Consider the following 18,145-nt stretch of genomic DNA (forward strand, 5'->3'; position numbering starts at 1 on the left):
ACACTCGCATCCCTCTGCATTTCTGGTGCCTCTCTCTCTCTCTCTCTCTCCAAACTGTCTAAGTGCCTTTCTGCCTTCAGCACTCTATAAAGACGGCAGGGGCTCCTCTCAAACTTTTACTAAAGACAGAAAGTTGGACGATATTGACCTTGACTTTCTTACTTTCTCTCCTGAGTGCTCCACTCATCACTCTGCTCTCTCATTCATTCTGTCCAGACAACTTTCCTCCTCACTCCTCACACTGAAGCGTACGAAGAAGAAACCGGAGCACGTGACAATTTCCGGAGTTGAATTTATTTATTAATTTTCTATTTATTTATTTATTTACCTCCGTTTGTCTGCTGGTTTACCCATCCCTGGGATCCGAACCAATATGAAATGTAAGTGATGGTTTGACTGCAGGTTATTGACATTTTTTTTTTTACAATACTTTATGTTTTATTTTCTAACTTTTGTTTCAGCTTTGTTTTATTTTATGTCTAAACTCTAATATTTGACATTTGTGATTTTATAAAGTTTGTGTGACTGTTCACAAGCTAAACTGAATTATTTACTTATAGATTAAAATGAAAACAACTAGCCTAACTTTCTTGCTTGACTGATATGGACAGACATATGTTGTCTGGTGATCTCTACACTGTTAAAGTTACACTATGACAGGGAGCTCAGATGCTCCTGCAGTGTTATTTTGACTGTGATTCTTGTGGTTCACCTGTAATTATCAAGCATTCATCATTTCAACACCACTGTGGTTCCCTTTTAATACTTAAGTCTACCTTGTATTTGAACTTGAAAGGAAAAGAATGAATGAGCTTACTGTTAGAGAGTTGACTTGGCCTGGTCCATATAATTTATACCACCAGCTCACGTACCTATCAAGTTGCAGGTGTGACAATCAGCAGCATTCATTGCCTTGCTTATGGTGAAGTAGTGATGGAGATATTCTGTGTCAAAGCCGGGCTTCTAATGATTTAATGATATGCATTCAGCTTGTGAAAACATGACTCTGACTCTGAAGCTCTTTAGGATTCCTCTGCCAAGTCTGGAGCTATTGTTTATATTATGGTGCAATATCTTCCCCTGGAGCTGACAGCCGTGGCCTGAGGTCATTATCATCATGGCGAGATGACAGCAGCTCTCCACTAATTGCTTCCGTTTTGTTCTACCCCTACAGTGCTGCTCGACTCCTCTTCATCACTCCTATTCTCGCTGCTATTGGCTCAGCTGCCTGTCTTCACGTCTGCCTCTCCAGTACCACAGCGGCGGCCCAGTGACATGGATAAACTGTCCAATCAGACCAAAAATCTAATGAAGCTCACCCAAGAACTGTTGGTAAGTCACAATGTCGTCATGATCATTACCAATCAGCTTTTGATTCGGAGGAGACTAACGAGGCCCTGACCATCCTATGCTAATTGACTTGTTACTGTAAGGGTGGAAGAGGATGCTGGTCATTGCACCACAGATTGCTCTTTCACTAACTGGATTTTGGTGCTAATGTTAGCCTTCTGTTTCTAAAACCTCACACCTTAAACTACGTCAACTTTGCATCATGCTCTGTTGTGCAAACACTGTTTGGCTGAACTATACCAGGTTTGCTCCGGGCTTCCGGTTGCCTTAAGCTGCTTTCATTGATGACAGACTGGCTGGAGTCCATCTGCATGCTTAGATCAGGGCAACAAACGCCTCAGGGCATATTTGACTGAGTGATCTCACTTTTAATCCACACTGAAATCCACAAGGGAGAGGAGGTCTGACTCAGCAACCTCCTGGTGTGCCTGGTCACCTCATTGGTGGTAGCAGTTGCAGGAAGATTGGTGGCCAAGTCAGAGGAGTTGCAACGAAAGTACCAATGAAGGTGTAATGAGATTTAATCGTACCTGCATCCAACTAAGGTCAAACTGCCAAGTATGCCATCTGTGAAATGACAGCAAAGTATGTCACATGCCTGTTTACATAGAAACATGTTTATGCTCTGCAACCAGAAGGTGTCAAGGGAGTTGGAGCAGTTTTTTGCCGATGAAATGTGAACAACTCGTTTTTTACCAACAAGTCTGGCCTGAAATCCTGTTTTGTTGATAGCCAAGTGGGTAGGAAAATCAGATTTGAGAACTTGGCCAAGATTTGGATCCAGCTGGTGATTCTGTATCAACATTGTGTTTTAACAGGTGAAAAGAAAGCGGGATCATATCTCTGGATCTTTGGTTACACACGACTGATCTAGAGTCTATTTTTGCATTATGCAAATCTTGAAGCTCTTTTGTTCAGAGGATAAAATCAAAAAATAGCCACATACTCTCTCTAGTCTTGGCCAGTAGATAGTGTTCAGAAAGTGTGTGTGCGTGTGTGTTCTGAATGTTCGTGTGGCTTTGTTGTTTTAAAACATTGTTACAGGCCATTGTGTGGTAGCAGTATAACCTGGAATCCAGATGTGAAAAAGTCAGTATTATCACAGGGCGCTGGGGACAGTACTACACAGTGTTCAGTAGCATGGAAGACTTATTTTTAATTTTTTTTTTCCTTTTTTTCCTTTTTGTGTGGAATTCCACTAAAGAGAGGACAAAGTTAGGAAAGATAAATAGAATGGGAATCCATGGAAAGTCCCTGCAAAAAAGCAATGAAACTGATGCTTTAAAGAGAGAGGAATGGGTGTCTGTGTGTACAATATATTTCCAACGTGGCTACTTATGTGTGTGAGCGTGAGTCTGTGCATGTTTGCAAGCATAAAATATGGGTGCAAATGTGTAAATATGTGCATGCATTTGTGTGTATTCATTTTTGTGGCTGTGTGCGTGTCCATTGAGGGTTCTGTAAATAGCCATGGTAGTATAGGTGTGGTGTTTAGTGTTTTGCTTTCAGTCGCCACAGCAAAGTGACTTGATAAAAATCAAAAAGATTTATCACATTCCAGTATTTGCATTCAGGAAGAAAAAGACTGGATGCTGAGTTCTGTCGGGTGAGGTCATGGTCTACGATAGAGAGAGAGCAAGAAAAAGGAGGATAAGAGGGAGAATTAAAGGCTGAGAAAGATGGAGCAAAAACCACAAGAGATGAAGAGATCAGAGGGCCAACTAGATGACAAGCCAGTGGTGTATGTGTGTGCATGCATGCACATGTGCACGTGATGCTGCATGTGCTTGTGCACCTGGTATGAGACAGAGAGAGAGGGGAGAGGGGGAGAGAGGAGGGAAGTAAGGGACGAAGGGGGGACAAAAGCGAAGAAGACAAAACATTGGACAGCAAAACAAAAGTGAGCGCTTATGAAAAGCTGATGGAGACAATACAGCACATTCATCACGAAAAACATCCCCACAAACAACTGGAAGCAAACAGTAGTGCAAGGGAAACACAGCACAACAGGTTAGGGAAGCACTAAGCACACTCAACCTGTTTATCCAAAACATTTCTCAGCACTCATTATCCTGATGTTGTTATGTTCCTCTACTGATTGAAAATGACGCAGGCCACATCAGTCATCTCCAATTGTTCCCATTCATCCTTGAATCAGGCCTAAATCGTTAATACTAAATTGTCCTACTAATGAGCACAGCTACCCCTGAAGACCATAAACCTGCAGTCAGGTTGTTTATCCCCCTCTGCTGGCCAAGACGAGCACTACATCCCCTGTCGATGTAGTTTACAACACAACTCTAGCTGGGCAGCAGCACTGCGTCATTCTATCTTTTTATAGCTGTGACCCTGGAGTTTCCCTACAGCCCTGTGTTGTCTGTCCCACTTGGAGCTTTCTTAGTCACTGCATATGTTGTTATCCTCAGTCCCAGCAGAAAACATCCTGTGGGTTCAGGTCCTTTGCTCTTATTGTTGACATTTGGGGAGGCTGAATGTGGGTGAACTCACACTGACCCGATCAACCACACTCCCCTCAGTGAGAGCTACTGTCTCTAAGCACTGAAAACAGTCCTCCAATCAAGGTGCTAGACTAATACTTTCCTCATGTTGCCGTGACTTGTCTCAGGATGAGTAAAATTGCACTGATGCAAATTACTAACGGGCTGCTCTGCGTCTTGTTTTCTCTTTCAGAAGGAGCACGCATTTGACTCAGACGTGGAGCCCCACAGATTCAGGTCTCTGCCAGAAATGAGCAACAGATCAGCCAATGACCTCAACAATCTTGAGGTAATGCTCTGATAATGCGTGTGTGTGTGTGTGTGTGTGTGTGTGTGTGTGTGTGTGTGTGTGTGTGTGTGTGTGTGTGTGTGTGTGTGTGTGTGTGTATATGAGTGCAATTGGAGGGAGAGGGGCTGGCCTGTTTCTACCAGTTACATCTTGCCACACCCATGCTAAGTCTCTAAACTATGTCTGTGCTGTTTCCAGCTGAAGCCCACACTCTCTCAGCTGCATGCTGACCTGAAGCTGTATGAGCACCACTTCGAGTGGCTGAACAAGGTTTCAAAGAAGCACCACCACCCTGCCGTGCCCAAGCTGGTGGAGATGATCAGAGAAATGAAATCTCTCATCAGTCTGCTGCACCGTCAGGTAAAGAGCTGGGGTTTCCCTTTTGATTCTCAGTTGTTTAATCTTAAACTACATGTGAGTTTCAGCAGTAAATGGACCAGGCCTCCAATAAATGAAAGGGTTTTTTTCTGATCGGTTTGTTTGCCTGTCTTCTCCTCCACAGATGCTGAGAGTTGAAGCACCGAGGCTGACTCCTGCAACCCCCTCCCTCCCCCCTCACCTCCCCTATCAGTTTGATGTACTGCAGTCGAGCCACGAGCTCCTTCAACACTTCAAGCTCTTCTGCGATTGGGCATACAGAGCATTCATCAGCCTCAAGCCCAAAGTGTCTGCAGTGCAATGATGATCCATAAAGTGAATGGCTGAAGAGCCCCGTGAGGATACACGGAGCTCCTCCTCAGTCAAAGGGGAACCAGGACCACGTCAGTGTGCACTGTAGTCAAATGCATCCCTTAAGAGGTCCAAACAACAACCGATGACATGTGCGTTGAAGATTGTGTCTTTCCATCAGAGCCAATGAGGATGCACTCCACTGCACCCAGTTACGACCATCCAGATTACCGTTAAAGCAAACAGCCAGTACAACGATTATGTCATGATTCCCCCAGACTTTCTCCTAAAGGCCTTGTTCATGACCATGTTATTTATGTATTTATTTATTTATTGACTTTTAGTAATTTATTTAATTTTATTTATTTGAAGTTGTAATTTGTCACTTTCACCTTTATTTCTGTACTAACGTGAATTTATTTGCCCTCATTGTTGTAACCTTTCTTTTTCTCTTGTGTCTCACTGATCCTCAAAAAACACCAACCCTCCTTCCCCCCCAAATAAAAAACAGTAGCAATTCCTGGACCTATAGCTCTGATAATAAGTTTTGTTGGAACTAACTTATTTTAAACTTAATGTATTTGTATATTTCTTCATCCAATCATTTTTCCAGTAGATGTAGCACACATTTGGAACAGCCAAGGTTTTCACTATCTCTCATGTACAGTGCCCTTAAAGTAAACATTTTAGAAGCTTTGGTAAACATGCCACGTATTGATGCATTGATTAATGGCTAATCAAATCCATTACATTTATTTGTAAATGTCAGCATAGCAGCCAAAGAGAAGTGAACCCTTCCTTGTGTACCACACGCAGAGTTTCTATTTTCAATGCCTGCCTATCATGTTCTGCATGAAGAGGCATATTAACATTGTGGTAAAGTTGTATGAATGTGCCCTGTTGCTGAGCACTGATGGTCCTGATTAGATTCTTTGCACAAACTTGTTAGGATTAGCCTCTTGGAAGAGTGAGATGGCTGATTTTGAACCTGTGCTTTTGGGTAAAACAGTTTGTTATTTTAGTTAAACACCCAAAGCCTTAAAATACTATGTATTGTGACACTATGTTCTGTACAGGTGTACATAAATGTACAAGAATGTAAATTGTTGTATACAGTGCTTTTGTGTATTTTGTGGTTTTCTACAATATAATGTAGATTACTTCACCAATTTTATCACTATAATTTTTATTCATTCCTATTCTAGTATTTGTTACAGTATTGACTATTTATTTAAGTAACTTGGTGGAACTATTTATTTTTGTGCTGCAGTGGAGCAAGTCTCCAATCTTTTTGTACTTTTATACAGTTTTTAATTCTTATTCACTATTATTACGCCATCACGTTTAAATTATTGTTGTAACATCAAGATGCCTCTTCCACACACTGATTGGCCTCAATGTGAAATATGTGCCTTGGTGAAATAAATGCTAAAGAATGTGCACAATGGATTTGAGTATATCTTTGATACCCATGACCTGCCTTGCCTGCAACTGTGACAGATGGAGTGGACACTACGTTACCCAGAAGTCTGTGCATGTCAGAGTCGGAATAAAATTTATACATATTAATTTTGAATAAAGTTTTATAAATTAATTTTGAAAGTTTTGGAGTGTATGGATTTCACTAAGATGTATTTTTCGTCAGATTCGGGTGATGTAAATATTTTCTTGTACGGTTTAAAAACGTCAATCTGTCTATTGGCGCTCTTGGCCAATGGCAGTAGCTCATGTATCGTAACGAACAGCCAATCGCCGTCGCTGTTCTTGGAAGGCGGCATCGGGCGGAGAACTGCTGTTAGTTTGCGCTGTGTTTATTGTTAAGGTTGTGTGGATTAGCACTGCGGTACCCAGTTTCTTTTTCAATATAGCAACACTATAGCTTTAAAATGAGGTAAATGAGCGCGGTGAGTACTGCTTCCGCCTGTATTCATGCATAACCTTACCGGGCAATTTAACGAAGCTATTCCGCATTGAGGAGGGCTTGATTAGCTTTAAAAGCAGGCCACTGACTGCTTTTGTTGATACTGTAAAAAAAAAAAAAAAAAAAAAAAAATGTGTGTGCTGTCTGCTGGATTGCCGGGCTCAACGCTTTTATTAGGACTCACTTTAAAAGTACCTTGGTGTGTAACTTGGCTGTAGCCTGTGCGTGCGTGTTGCTGTGAAGCACCGCACTGCGGGGACGGACAGAAACCGTAGACTGTGAACGGACTGACGGCCGGAGGAGAGAAAAGACAGCGGGGAGGGGAGGACCAGCGTCAGGGACTACAGGGTGGGAGGGGGAGGAATTTAAAGGGAGCATTCTTACCCGGAGTTACCAAGTTCTAACAGTGTATTTATTTCCATTTCACTCCATGTCAGATCTGCCCTGATCTCACTGCTTGGGATGACAGCTGGTGTTTCCAGTGGCTGACAGGGAAGGAATTCATCGAAGACAGAAGAAAACATGACTGAATTAAGGAAAGGTGAAAGACAGGCCATGATACCGCACCAGAACTGATCCACACCTGCTTCCAAGGAATACCTTCGTCTGCCACCAGATTGATCTGGGAATGGCTAACTCAGTGGCCTTAGTGGTCCAAGCAGAACTCCTACCGCCACCGCCCACATCTTCCCTCTCCCCTTTCCCATCCCTTCTTGGCTCAGGGGAGGATGGCGAGGATGACAGGGAGAGAGGAGAGCTGGTGGAGGGAGACAAGGGGGTAGTGGAGGGTGGAGAGGAGGTGGTTCTGGACATGGTGTCGTCGTCGGTGTCAGGACCAGCCCAGCAGCCCGAGCAGTCGGATCATCCCTTCCAGTGTCTGGACTGTGGTAAGAGCTTCAGGTGGTCGTCCAGGCTGACCCACCACCAGCGGAGCCACAACAATGAGAGACCCTACCGCTGCAACCTCTGCCCCAAGGCCTTCAAGGGCTCCTCTGCTCTGCTCTACCACCAACGGTACCCACAGCCAAAATATTTTTCCCATCCTTATATTGGACCTCTGATACAACTATGACCTAATCAGTTAATAATAGTTAATGTATTCATCCTCCCACACCTGTACTGATGTGGTCAGCCTCCACACGTGCTACCATTCAAATGGTAATCGAAGCCGAAGGTGTAACGTGCTTGCGTTGGCCGCCAGCAAAAGTTCCCCTCTCTGAACCACAAAAAAAGGATGTAACATCAATTTTTGGTGATATTGAATAAATACGCAGCAGAGTAATCAAAATTGTGAAGATTGTACATTTTAGTGTAGTGTTTATTAAAAAAAGAGAGGGGCATATAGAAGTCAAGTCATGACTGGGGTAATAACGAATTTTCCAAAGAAGGTTTTACTTCTGTCATCAAATTCTCATTGTTGTCCCTGGTGTTTTGATGTTGCCTTTTTTTTTTTTTTTTTTTTTTTTAATAAAATGTCCCATATAATACATTTTGTCTTTGATATCCACAAGATATTTTTGTGGTTTTATGAACTAACAACAATCACATAATAGTTTTAAGTTTTTTTCTTTTAATGTCTGCAATCCTTAAGATAAATCTTATCGTATTATATTGCAATACTGTTTGTTAAAAAAAAAAACAAGGATCCAAGAAAAACACCTTTTCTTAACCCAGTGCATGAGTGTTTTTGTTGGCTGACCATTTCAATTTGCAGCTTTACAAAGTAAAAATCCTTACCTGTCACTTCTGGCCGGGAGATCAGACAGAAACATGAAATGCATGCTTGACTTTATCTGTCATACAGAGTTCAACTAAAGTGAATAAGAGGGGGTGTATTTCACATGAATGTTAGTATACCTTAAGTAGCCAGAGGACAGAGTGCGTTTTAATCTGCCTCCTAATCTGTTTAGCGTGGACCAACTCAGGTCAACAACAAAAAAAAATATTAAAATGGCAAAGTAGTATGTAAAATTCACAACCACAAAATTGGTGCCGCTGTAAAACAGGGAGAACGCTTTACAATGTGTGTATTTACTGACTGTGTTTCACACCTTTAATTAACCGTGCTGTTACTTTTGTTTTGCAGGTCTCACTCAGGAGAGAAGCCTTATAAATGCCAGGACTGCGGCAAAGCCTTCAAACGCTCATCTCTGCTCCAGGTCAGATGTCAAACTAATGTGTTTTATAAATAAGGATTTTAAATATGAAAATAAAAGGCTTACAAATGGGAGAGTGATTTTACTGTCCCTGTCCATCTCCAGGTCCATCAGAGTGTCCACACTGGGGTGCGAACCTTCTTGTGCCCCTACTGCCCCCTGACTTTTAAATGGAGCTCTCACTACCAGTATCACCTTCGCCAACACACTGGAGAGTGCCCATACCCCTGTGACACTTGCCCCAAGGCCTTCAAGAACTCCAGCAGTCTGCGGCGACACAAGAATGTCCATCTTGGTCTCAAGCCTTACACCTGCTCGGTGTGTAACAAATCCTTCACTCAGTCCACCAACCTGAGGCAGCACATGAGGATACATACAGGCGAGAGGCCCTACATCTGCGGTGAGTGTGGACGAAGCTTTACACATTCATCGAACCTTGCCCTTCACAAGAACTCTCACTCCAACCTCAATGCAGGAGGGAAGGAGGGAAAGAGGGGAGAGAATGAAGGGAAGGGAAGTGAGATAGTGGAGGTGGTGGTCGGGGCGGAGGAAGTGACATCGTCAATGTTGACAGAGATGGTGGGTTTTGTGAGCCAGGAAGGAACTGATGGAGTCGGGTTGGGGATGGAAGAAGTGTTCCTGTCAACCACCTCCTCTGGCCAGAATCCAAGCCTTCTCCCCCACCTCACCCTGACTCCCTCCGGGGAGGACGTGTGCACATCTAGGGCCATTGGGACCGAGGTTCACCTGAGCACCGACACCGGAGCCAGTGTGCTGCTGTACAGCTGCGGCAGCTGCAGCCACACCTTTGGCACACGAACAGAGCTAGAGGAGCACCAGGCCATCCACATGGGTCCAGAGCAACACGGGGCCGGTGGAGAGGCAGGGCAGGGGTCAGGGATGGAGGTCGGCGATGGGCTGGTGGGAGCTGGACACCTGCTGGCTGACTTTGAGGAGGTGGTGGAGACTACCGCAGCGGCTGAAAGTGGACACACGACAGAGGTGCTCCTTGGATTAACGGAGGGAGCAGATGGCAACAATGCAGTAAGTGATAAAATGAGAAGAATTAAACCCTTCCACATCACAGTATAACAAAAATACTGAAGCTGACAAGCACGCACATCTCAGATTTGGTCAATTTAGCAACTCAAATAAGTCTGATAATGTGCCCTATGAGAGCCCTGTACCCCTTTCAGCCAACAGAGGTTAGTAGACGAGATTGGGAATGGGGAGTTTTTAATCTTCCTGCAAAGATAGCTAGCTAGCCACCAAGCATTCATGCAAAGTTGTGTCACTAAACAGGATTATTATGCTTTTTTGTTTCTTCTGTCATGTACATAAAATGTTCCAATGTCAGACGTTCATATTAAACGTGGCCAAAGTTTGTAATATTAAGGTCAAAACGTATTTTCTGCGAGAAAAAAAGCCCTCGACACTCGGTTTGGAAATTGCTGATGTCAGCTTGTCACAAAATTTCCATTTATGCAAGTAGGTTAACTGTCGTAATCTCCACGCCGGCGATAGGATAAGGCAGGGCAGGGGGCACAGGGTGCTGCTGCTCTGCAGGCTTTCTGGTATTTGTCCAATCAAAAAAAAAAAATCAGGGATGGGCGCCTTAAAGAGACAGACTAAAACAAGTTGTTCGAGACGGACGATGAACTGAGAAGCTGCATAAAGGACTGAACTGGGACCATAAAGGACTTTTTGAAATGTGACTCATGCAAAGCTACTCTAGAAGAGTCCCAGAATATATTAAGAAATAAAACTGAAAATGTCGCTGAATAAGTCCCCTTTAATTTTCCCAACAACTGTTACCGTGTGCTTTTGTGTCAACTGAGGAAGAAGGAAGTGCAAAATATACTGCTACTGATCACTACTGATGAGGTCCACTGCCCAACATGCATTGCTAACTTAAACACAAGCTCAGGCAAAATAAATGAAGTGAAACAAAAAGCCAATTAAGCCTCTTTATTTGGCTAAATTGTATAATCCAACCTGTAAAATCAAACCACTCCTCTGTCTAGATAATCTATTTTGAATTGATCTATAAAAATCCAATGTTATAAAGTTAATGAATTCAGTTTGAAGATATACTGTATATTTTTGATATGTATTACTTCCTTTGGTTTGTCCTCAGAATGTCGGCACCACCCATCTGCAGATTGACCTGCTGCAGAGCTTCACCGAGGTGACTCAGAGCTCTGAGACCGTTCAGCCAGAGGCCAGAACCACATGGGCAGGGCTGTCATGTGGCTACTGCAATAAGACCTTTAAGACCAGTGGAGGCCTCAACAGACATGTTTCGCTGGTGAGAACATTGTTATACAGATTGCAGCACTGAAATTTGGGTACCAATTCATTTTAAAATAAACTTTATCCCCTTTGTTCCTCCTTTGTTTCTCCAGATTCACTCTCTTTCATCACAGTCCCGCTCCCAGTTCAGCTGCTCCGCATGTGACCGCTCTTTCCCTCTTCTCTCCTCACTGCTCACCCACCAACACTCCCACACCCCTGAGCAGCGTCTTCTGGCTGAGGCAGAGGCTGAGATAGTGTGTCCTCCGTCCCTTTCCTTGTCTCTCCCCCTGCCCTCCTTGCCGAGCCAGGCTGACAAGCAGCAGGGGGGCCAGAGGGAGATCCATGTTGACATCATTGCCGTCGGCGAGGAGCAAGAGGAGCAGCCAGCCAAGCCGACCAAAGCCCACAAAAAGACAGGATCCAGCAAGAGCGCTCCCGCTGGAGGTAAATATGACCCAAAGACTCTGCTTTTTGGTTTGTACTTTCACACCTGCTGTAGTAATTCTCTTACACTGTTCTCACTCTTCAGAGAGGCCATACCGCTGTTCAGAGTGCGGAAAAGCCTTCAAAGGTTCATCAGGACTAAAGTACCACATGAGGGATCACACCGGGGAAAGACCCTACCGCTGCACTGAGTGTGGAAAGAGCTTCAAGAGGTCATCACTGCTCTCTATCCATCAGAGGGTAAGCCTCACTTTTCTGTTACACTGAACTGAGTCACAAGTTCCCAAATAAGAAAATCACCATTTGGAAGTCAAATTTCATAATTTAGGAATATAAAACTCTTTATTCTTCATCTCTGAGGCATATCATTCACCCCTGCAGCTGAATATACTCTACAACAGACAAATCTAAAAAGCAGAAGAAAAAAACTGTATATATAAAAAGATCTATACACTAACTCACTTTGCAGTCATATGGCTGTTGTGGCTAAGGATTTATTATCAAACATTGCCTCAGTTGGAGCAGTCCTTCCGTAAGCATTCTTCCTGTTTATTGATGTTCCCAACGCTGCCTGACACGTTTGGGCTGCATTCAGGTCACACTGACAGTTAAGTGTAATATGCATTTTTTTTATTTGATTTTTTTGAATCACGTTTTCTAAATATGTAATTTGGGTGAACAGAGATTGGTTTTAGGGTTTATATTATTGCCAGGACTATCAGATAGAGCTTTTGAGAGGACACCAAAAACTTGAAGCTCAATGCCAAAAAGTGATCAAATATTTTCCGTTTATTACATATCATATCCAGGTACATACGGGGGTACGGGCCTTCCAGTGCCCTCACTGCCCTCTCACGTTCAAATGGAGCTCTCACTACCAGTACCACCTGCGGCAGCACACAGGTGAGAGGCCATATGTGTGTAAAGAGTGTGGCAAGTCCTTCAAGAACACCAGCTGCCTGCGTAGACACAGTCAGATGCACTCCGGTCTACGGCCTCATACGTGCTCCATCTGCTCAAAGTCCTTCTCGCAGACATCAAATCTCAAGCAGGTCAGTGCAGTCAGTATAAACAGACCTCATGCTGATTCATAGCCGTTCAAACTGAATACATCTGATTTATAAACTGTTTTCCTAATTTGATTTCTTCTTGTCTTGTTGTTATTACTTCTCTGAGAGCAGCATGAGCGCACCCACTCTGGTGAGAGACCTTTCCAGTGCACCCACTGCAGTAAAAGTTTCACACACTCCTCCAACCTGCAGCTCCACCTTCGCACACACTCCTCACGTAAGGACTACAAGTGCCCGTACTGCTCCAAGGAGTTTGTCATGCACTCCTATTTACAGAGGCACATCCGCACACATGGCAGTGTGGTTTCCCTGCCTTGCCCTGGTGGTGGAGGTAAAGATGGTGTGGCTGTGAAAGCCAGCGTCGGAGGAGTAACAACCACCACGACCCTGCTCAACCCCATCACCCTGGAAGCCTCAGGAAACAGTGGCAGCCTGATTGTGTCCCAGCCAGCACTTAATATCCCCCCCAACACCTCCCAGAACTACTTCATGATTCAGACAGCCAGCGGCCTACAGCTCATTCCTCTGTCATTGCCTACACCTGCCCCTCCACCTCCTCCTCCACCACCACCACCTCTGTCCCAGACCCAAAACTTTCTCCTTCTGCAGTGCCCCTCCAACAACGGCAGCCATTCGAGCTTGATTCTCGTCCCCACAGCAAACAACCCTCCGCCAGGTTCCGAGCCTCAGTCCCTCCCTGTTCTCCAGACTATCCAAGCATTCCAGCCCGTCCTAAACCAAACACAGACTCAGATACCCCAGTTTCCAGCTGTATCACAGCAACAGCAGACCAGGATCATAATCACTAACAATAATAACAATGCAAATACTCCTGTTGCCACACCAACACACAACCTATCAGCCAATTCCCTACTAACCAAGCCCATATTGGGGAAGAGCACACGGACAGCAAGGGGCAGACGGGGGCGCAAACCAAAAGCTGCTCTTCAGAAAGCTGCAACAGCTCCTTTGAGTCAGACTGCAGGTGGAGCTGTTCCAGGAACAAACTGCAATGCGATCAGTGGTACCCAGAGTGTTACTGCTGCTAACACTACGACAGAGTCATCACCACCTTCTGTATCCACTGTTTCCCACCTGCCCCTGTCAACGTCTTGCACTACTGTCCCAACTCTTTCATCTTCCACCACTGTAACCCCCACAGTGGACACCTCAGGACCTCCACCAGCTGTTACCATGGTTACACCAGCAGCCACAGCATCAGTTTCTACTCCTGTCCCTGCTACCCTAGAAAGAAAACCTCATTCCGCTGTGGAGCAAATGAGGACAGGGGAAACTATGACGGGGAAACAGTTTGTGTTATGTTTTGATAATGAAGGACAGACAAAGGAGGGGGTGAATATTGAGGAAAGTGGGGAGTCATATGTGTTACAGTTTGAAGGGAATGCATCTGGGGAGGCAGTTGATGGGGGAATGGTTGGAGAGGGAAAGTCCCTTGTGCTGCAATTTAAGACCGATGGACAAGGTGAGGGAGAAAAGGGGGTAGACAAGGGAGGGATGATGTCACTTCTGCATGAATGGGGTGGAGAAAAACAGAGTGCGAGACGAGCAGGAGGGGAAGGAAGCCAGGGAGAGTCATATGTCCTTCATTTCCACACTGAGGCGCAGGACAGTGGTCCATCCACTGCTACCTTCAGCCAAGGGCAAGACAACAGCCTGCAGCTTTCCTGCACACCTACCCAAGGTTTGGTACCTCTTGATGGGCAGGAGGTGGTGTTTGAACTTGGTAGTGAGACCAAGATTGAGCAGGAAAGTGAGGAGGGTATGCAGATGATAGCACTGATAGAAGGTGAAGGAGGAATGATGGGAGAAGAGGGGCCAGGTTGCAATGCAGGTTGCAGTGACACGGTTACTGAGGGTGGAGGAGCCATGGACGGTATATTCCAGCTGCAAAGCGGAGATGAAATTGTAATAATTGAGGTCAGCACCAGTAGCTTAAGAGAAGGAAGAATGGAGAGAGGAGGGGACGGAGAGATGTCGCAAAGTAGTGAGGTGAAATATGAAGGTGAAACGGCTGAAACGAAGGAAAAGTCTGTAAAGGAGCACAACTCCACAGACAACACAGAGGTACAAATGTCAGCTGAAGAAATAAGAGCTGGACCTATATCTAACTCTAAAGAGATACATTTCTCCAACTGAGAGCTGTGTGCATGTTAGACAACAAGAAAGGTTGCGTGTGAGTGAATGCCTCACAATTTGAGGGCCGTTTGTTAGCACTTTAGTCAGTTGAGTCTCCTGGGACTGAGAGAACATGCAGTAAGATGAGTACTGTGCTGTAATGCCATGGTGCCACCTACTAGAAATGTTATACATTCAAATAGGCTGTACATGGACCTCAGAATATATATATATTAAATGATACTGTCTTTGGCAGTTTGTTTATTAAGTAAATATGGTTTTGTGAATAAATATTGTACATGGCCTACTTTCTTCACAAGTGTTAATAGTAAATAGTAACTAATTATTAATAAATCTGGTAATACATTTTATAATTTGCCTGTTGCTTCCTTTTCTTGTAGTTTCTGTTTAAATTTACACAGAGAAAAGTCAACGAAGACAGCCCAGTAAACGCTATGACGTTGTGTTTGTTATTCACGTTGCATCTACGTAGTGCGTATTGCACGTACGCAAATGACGTAGATAGGCACGTTCATAACGCGCAACGGGGCATAAAACGGAGTACGCTGGTATTCAGAATTCCGTTCCTTGCGCAAGAAACGACTTAGTGGTCATTCAATCAAACGTGGGCTTCCAACAAACATACAGCGTGTATTTAGTATCTTTCAGCTTGATTTAAGCTGCGTGGTGCAGAAGGTAAGCGGTGCGGGGCTTCAAGGCTAAAGCGGGGGGAGGGGGAGCGGGGACATGAGTGAGGGGACTGCAGCACTTCGTAATAACCATATAAGGATTTGAACCCGGTCGCTTTCGACTGCACCTTTGATGACTGCTGTTAAACGGGGAGATGGAAGCTCAAAGTGTGCGTATTTGTACATGTACAGAAAAACGATTTTTTTTTTTCTTTTTTCTTCTCTCCACATATGCAACTAATCCCCAATAATCCCCTGTCTGTCTTTGTTATTTTGAGCCACTGTGGACGTGTTGTTACACTGCAACTACTGGCTCACTGGAGGCAAAGTCTAGTGCATTGCATAATTGTAAATACACTGACCCATTTCAACTACAGCGTTTCTGTCATAGCATAGTTGACATAGTGAGACACTAACCAGTCTGTCAAGTCCTCTTTATGGTTTAGAACCAATCATTTAAAAGTGTTCCTGTCCATGTACTCTTCTTTAAATGTGCACACAGTGTGGATGTTGGAGTTTGCAACGCACTGTGTGTAGAAACAGTGGTGCAGCAAGCCTGCTGTTGGAGCACAAAGCCATAACATGGTGAGGCTGGAGCTGGACCAGGTGGTGATGAGGAGGATGAAGGAGGACGACATTGAGATGGTCAAAGCCCTCATCAAGGTTTGTGGAACATATTCGGAGTAAGATTTCATCGGGCTGCTTTTATCGTGTTAGGAGTAGAGTCATACCCATGTGCGGCTTGTGTTGATTTGAATGTGCATCAATTTATTTCCAGGAGGGCTGCGAGGGCACAGAAAACCGTCTCATCCTCCACATCCTCACTCGTCCACTCTGCCTTTTCATCCTGGCTGTTTTCTCCTCTATCCTGCGCTGCCTTGTCCACTCTTTCATCCTGGCCTTGGCTATTCCTGTTTTCCTGCTAATTATCTTTCTCAAGCTCACCATGCCACGGTCGACAGGGGTTCTAGGCAGCAGCCGTCCCTGCTGGGACTATGTGGGTAGCAGCTACAGAGGGACACAGGATGAAACGCTACAGAATCCCTACTGCAGGATCAGCGGCAAGACACCAGTGATAAAAAAGGTCAGTCTCTTGATTTGACTTTTTTTTTTTGTTACCACTGGTACATGAACAACTGCAATGTCACCATTGACCTGAAGTAGCGAGTGCACATTCAATTTTGTGTCACACTCTAAAAATTGGCAATAAAGACCCTTGAACTGCTTCAGATAGACTACAGCAATGAAGCAATGAGGCTGGAGAGATGACACTGATGTTTAGGAGGGGCAGAAAGTAACTGAGCTAAACTGTGGTGCGATGGCACACGACCCCACGCCTGCTCACAAGGGGTTGAAAGGGCTCTTCTCGCCTACATCAATACGATCGCAGCTGCCCACCCCTCCTACTCATCGGTTTTGGTTCACTGCCACTTCTTTCTGCTCCCCAAAAGTTTGATAAAAAAAATTTGATGAGCACTCTCTGCATAAGTTTCAGGTCCGCGGTGACATCACAGCTTGCGCCCGTACTTGTGGTCACAAAAACGTGTCCAACTCATGTGCTGATGTTGATCAAGTGATGTAACTTATTCATGAAGGCAATAACTTCAAACCTACTCAGTGGACCGCACGGTGCTCTTGTCCGTTTGCGTGCAGCAGCTCCTGGGGCAATCATTTGCCCTTTGTTTTTAACTATAGTGACTAAATTCTGCAGCCAGTTCATGTTAAGTCTTTTCTTCAGTCAAGGCGCAAAGTTGGTTCCAAAGACAAAGATAAGGAGATGTCAACAGAGAAAATCACCACAGACAGGGAGCAAGCAGCAGGCCAGGTCTGGGTGGCAGACAGCGATGGGGAGATCCTGGGCTGCCTCTTCCGGGAGAGTGAGACAGGAGCACGCATCAGGAGGATCTGCCGTCTGGTGACAGGCTGCTGGTACCGCAGGGAGGGCCTGGGACGACTGCTTGTCCAGAGTCTGGAGCAGAGAGAGCGGGAGACTGGGGCACACAGAGTGTATGCACACGTACCCTACCCCTCCAAGGTGGGGGAAGCCTTCTTCAGGAAACTGGGCTATCAGCAGGTGGGGGATGAGACTAATGAGGAAGAGGATGAGGAGGTGAAACAGGAGACTCCGGAGAGGGGCTTTCTGGGATACCCCCTCACTAAGGTGTTTTACAAAGACTTGTGACTGAGTGGTGATGGACTCATGCAGTTAAAAAAAGGTAAAGAAGAGATAAGTGCAAACTGTAAGATCTCTGCTGAGGTTGATAATGTCATTGCTGCAGCATGTTTGGATATTTGAGTTAATAATTTATGGTTATTTATTCAAGTGTTTATTTATTGTATGTGTGCTCATTATGATTGTTACTTTAAGTACATTTTATGTCATCCTATCATTTAAAATGTCATCTCCATTTTTATAAAAACAAATGTTTGTTCTTTATTCAATAATTTTAAAATGACATTATGCTGCCTCAGGTGTGCTGTTCTCTCACCATTTGTGAAGTAAAATATGTATCTAAAAATGTGTTTCCTAAACCATGTGTGTGGATCTTTTGTTGAATATTTCAAGTACATTAAGTGGTACGGCACACGTTTTTTTTCATGTGAAACCATCAAGATGTGTAGGAGGTT

The 18,145-nt window shown here is 44.6% G+C and overlaps 3 protein-coding genes across 7 annotated transcripts; all 3 read left to right on the plus strand.

Annotated features, from left to right (window-relative positions):
• Positions 1-373: 373 nt before the first annotated feature.
• Positions 374-4,819, plus strand: il11a (interleukin 11a). Its single transcript, XM_069695515.1, has 5 exons — positions 374-380; positions 1,175-1,332; positions 4,042-4,137; positions 4,336-4,497; positions 4,640-4,819. Exons 1-5 carry the CDS (start codon positions 374-376, stop codon positions 4,817-4,819), a joined length of 603 nt encoding a protein of 200 aa, XP_069551616.1.
• A 1,773-nt stretch (positions 4,820-6,592) lies between these two features.
• On the plus strand, positions 6,593-15,193 carry znf628 (zinc finger protein 628). Of its 2 annotated transcripts, none has more exons than XM_069695727.1 (9): positions 6,593-6,710; positions 7,165-7,741; positions 8,814-8,886; positions 8,989-9,927; positions 11,021-11,191; positions 11,289-11,622; positions 11,708-11,862; positions 12,432-12,674; positions 12,804-15,193. In XM_069695727.1, the coding sequence occupies exons 2-9, from the start codon at positions 7,356-7,358 to the stop codon at positions 14,847-14,849; spliced, it is 4,347 nt and encodes a 1,448-aa protein (XP_069551828.1). In that variant the 5' UTR covers positions 6,593-6,710; positions 7,165-7,355; the 3' UTR covers positions 14,850-15,193. The 2 variants fall into 2 exon arrangements, with proteins under 2 accessions (XP_069551828.1, XP_069551829.1); XM_069695728.1 differs by having other exon boundaries at positions 6,593-6,697.
• A 187-nt stretch (positions 15,194-15,380) lies between these two features.
• Positions 15,381-18,036, plus strand: nat14 (N-acetyltransferase 14 (GCN5-related, putative)). Of its 4 annotated transcripts, none has more exons than XM_069695730.1 (4): positions 15,381-15,524; positions 16,020-16,180; positions 16,296-16,601; positions 17,256-18,036. In XM_069695730.1, the coding sequence occupies exons 2-4, from the start codon at positions 16,100-16,102 to the stop codon at positions 17,697-17,699; spliced, it is 831 nt and encodes a 276-aa protein (XP_069551831.1). In that variant the 5' UTR covers positions 15,381-15,524; positions 16,020-16,099; the 3' UTR covers positions 17,700-18,036. The 4 variants fall into 4 exon arrangements, with proteins under 4 accessions (XP_069551831.1, XP_069551834.1, XP_069551833.1 ...); XM_069695733.1 differs by having other exon boundaries at positions 16,458-16,601; XM_069695732.1 differs by lacking the exon at positions 15,381-15,524 and adding an exon at positions 15,580-15,687.
• Positions 18,037-18,145: the final 109 nt, after the last annotated feature.

This window comes from Brachyistius frenatus, unplaced genomic scaffold (assembly GCF_029030835.1).
Source record: "Brachyistius frenatus isolate BFR_SWC_R1_liver_20210118 unplaced genomic scaffold, ASM2903083v1 Contig_20, whole genome shotgun sequence".
In the NCBI taxonomy this organism is placed as follows: Eukaryota; Metazoa; Chordata; class Actinopteri; family Embiotocidae; genus Brachyistius; species Brachyistius frenatus.

Excerpts from the sequence above, each read along its gene's own strand:
- znf628 (XM_069695727.1), top strand. The coding sequence starts at position 7,356 with ATGGCTAACTCAGTGGCCTTAGTGGTCCAAGCAGAACTCCTACCGCCA. Across the intron at positions 11,623-11,707 it reads CAAGAGCGCTCCCGCTGGAG|AGAGGCCATACCGCTGTTCA; the intron begins GTAAATATGACC and ends CTCACTCTTCAG. Across the intron at positions 12,675-12,803 it reads AGACATCAAATCTCAAGCAG|CATGAGCGCACCCACTCTGG; the intron begins GTCAGTGCAGTC and ends CTCTGAGAGCAG.
- nat14 (XM_069695730.1), top strand. The coding sequence starts at position 16,100 with ATGGTGAGGCTGGAGCTGGACCAGGTGGTGATGAGGAGGATGAAGGAG. Across the intron at positions 16,181-16,295 it reads TGGTCAAAGCCCTCATCAAG|GAGGGCTGCGAGGGCACAGA; the intron begins GTTTGTGGAACA and ends ATTTATTTCCAG. Across the intron at positions 16,602-17,255 it reads AGACACCAGTGATAAAAAAG|TCAAGGCGCAAAGTTGGTTC; the intron begins GTCAGTCTCTTG and ends TCTTTTCTTCAG.
- il11a (XM_069695515.1), top strand. Across the intron at positions 1,333-4,041 it reads AGCTCACCCAAGAACTGTTG|AAGGAGCACGCATTTGACTC; the intron begins GTAAGTCACAAT and ends TTTCTCTTTCAG. Across the intron at positions 4,138-4,335 it reads ATGACCTCAACAATCTTGAG|CTGAAGCCCACACTCTCTCA; the intron begins GTAATGCTCTGA and ends TGCTGTTTCCAG.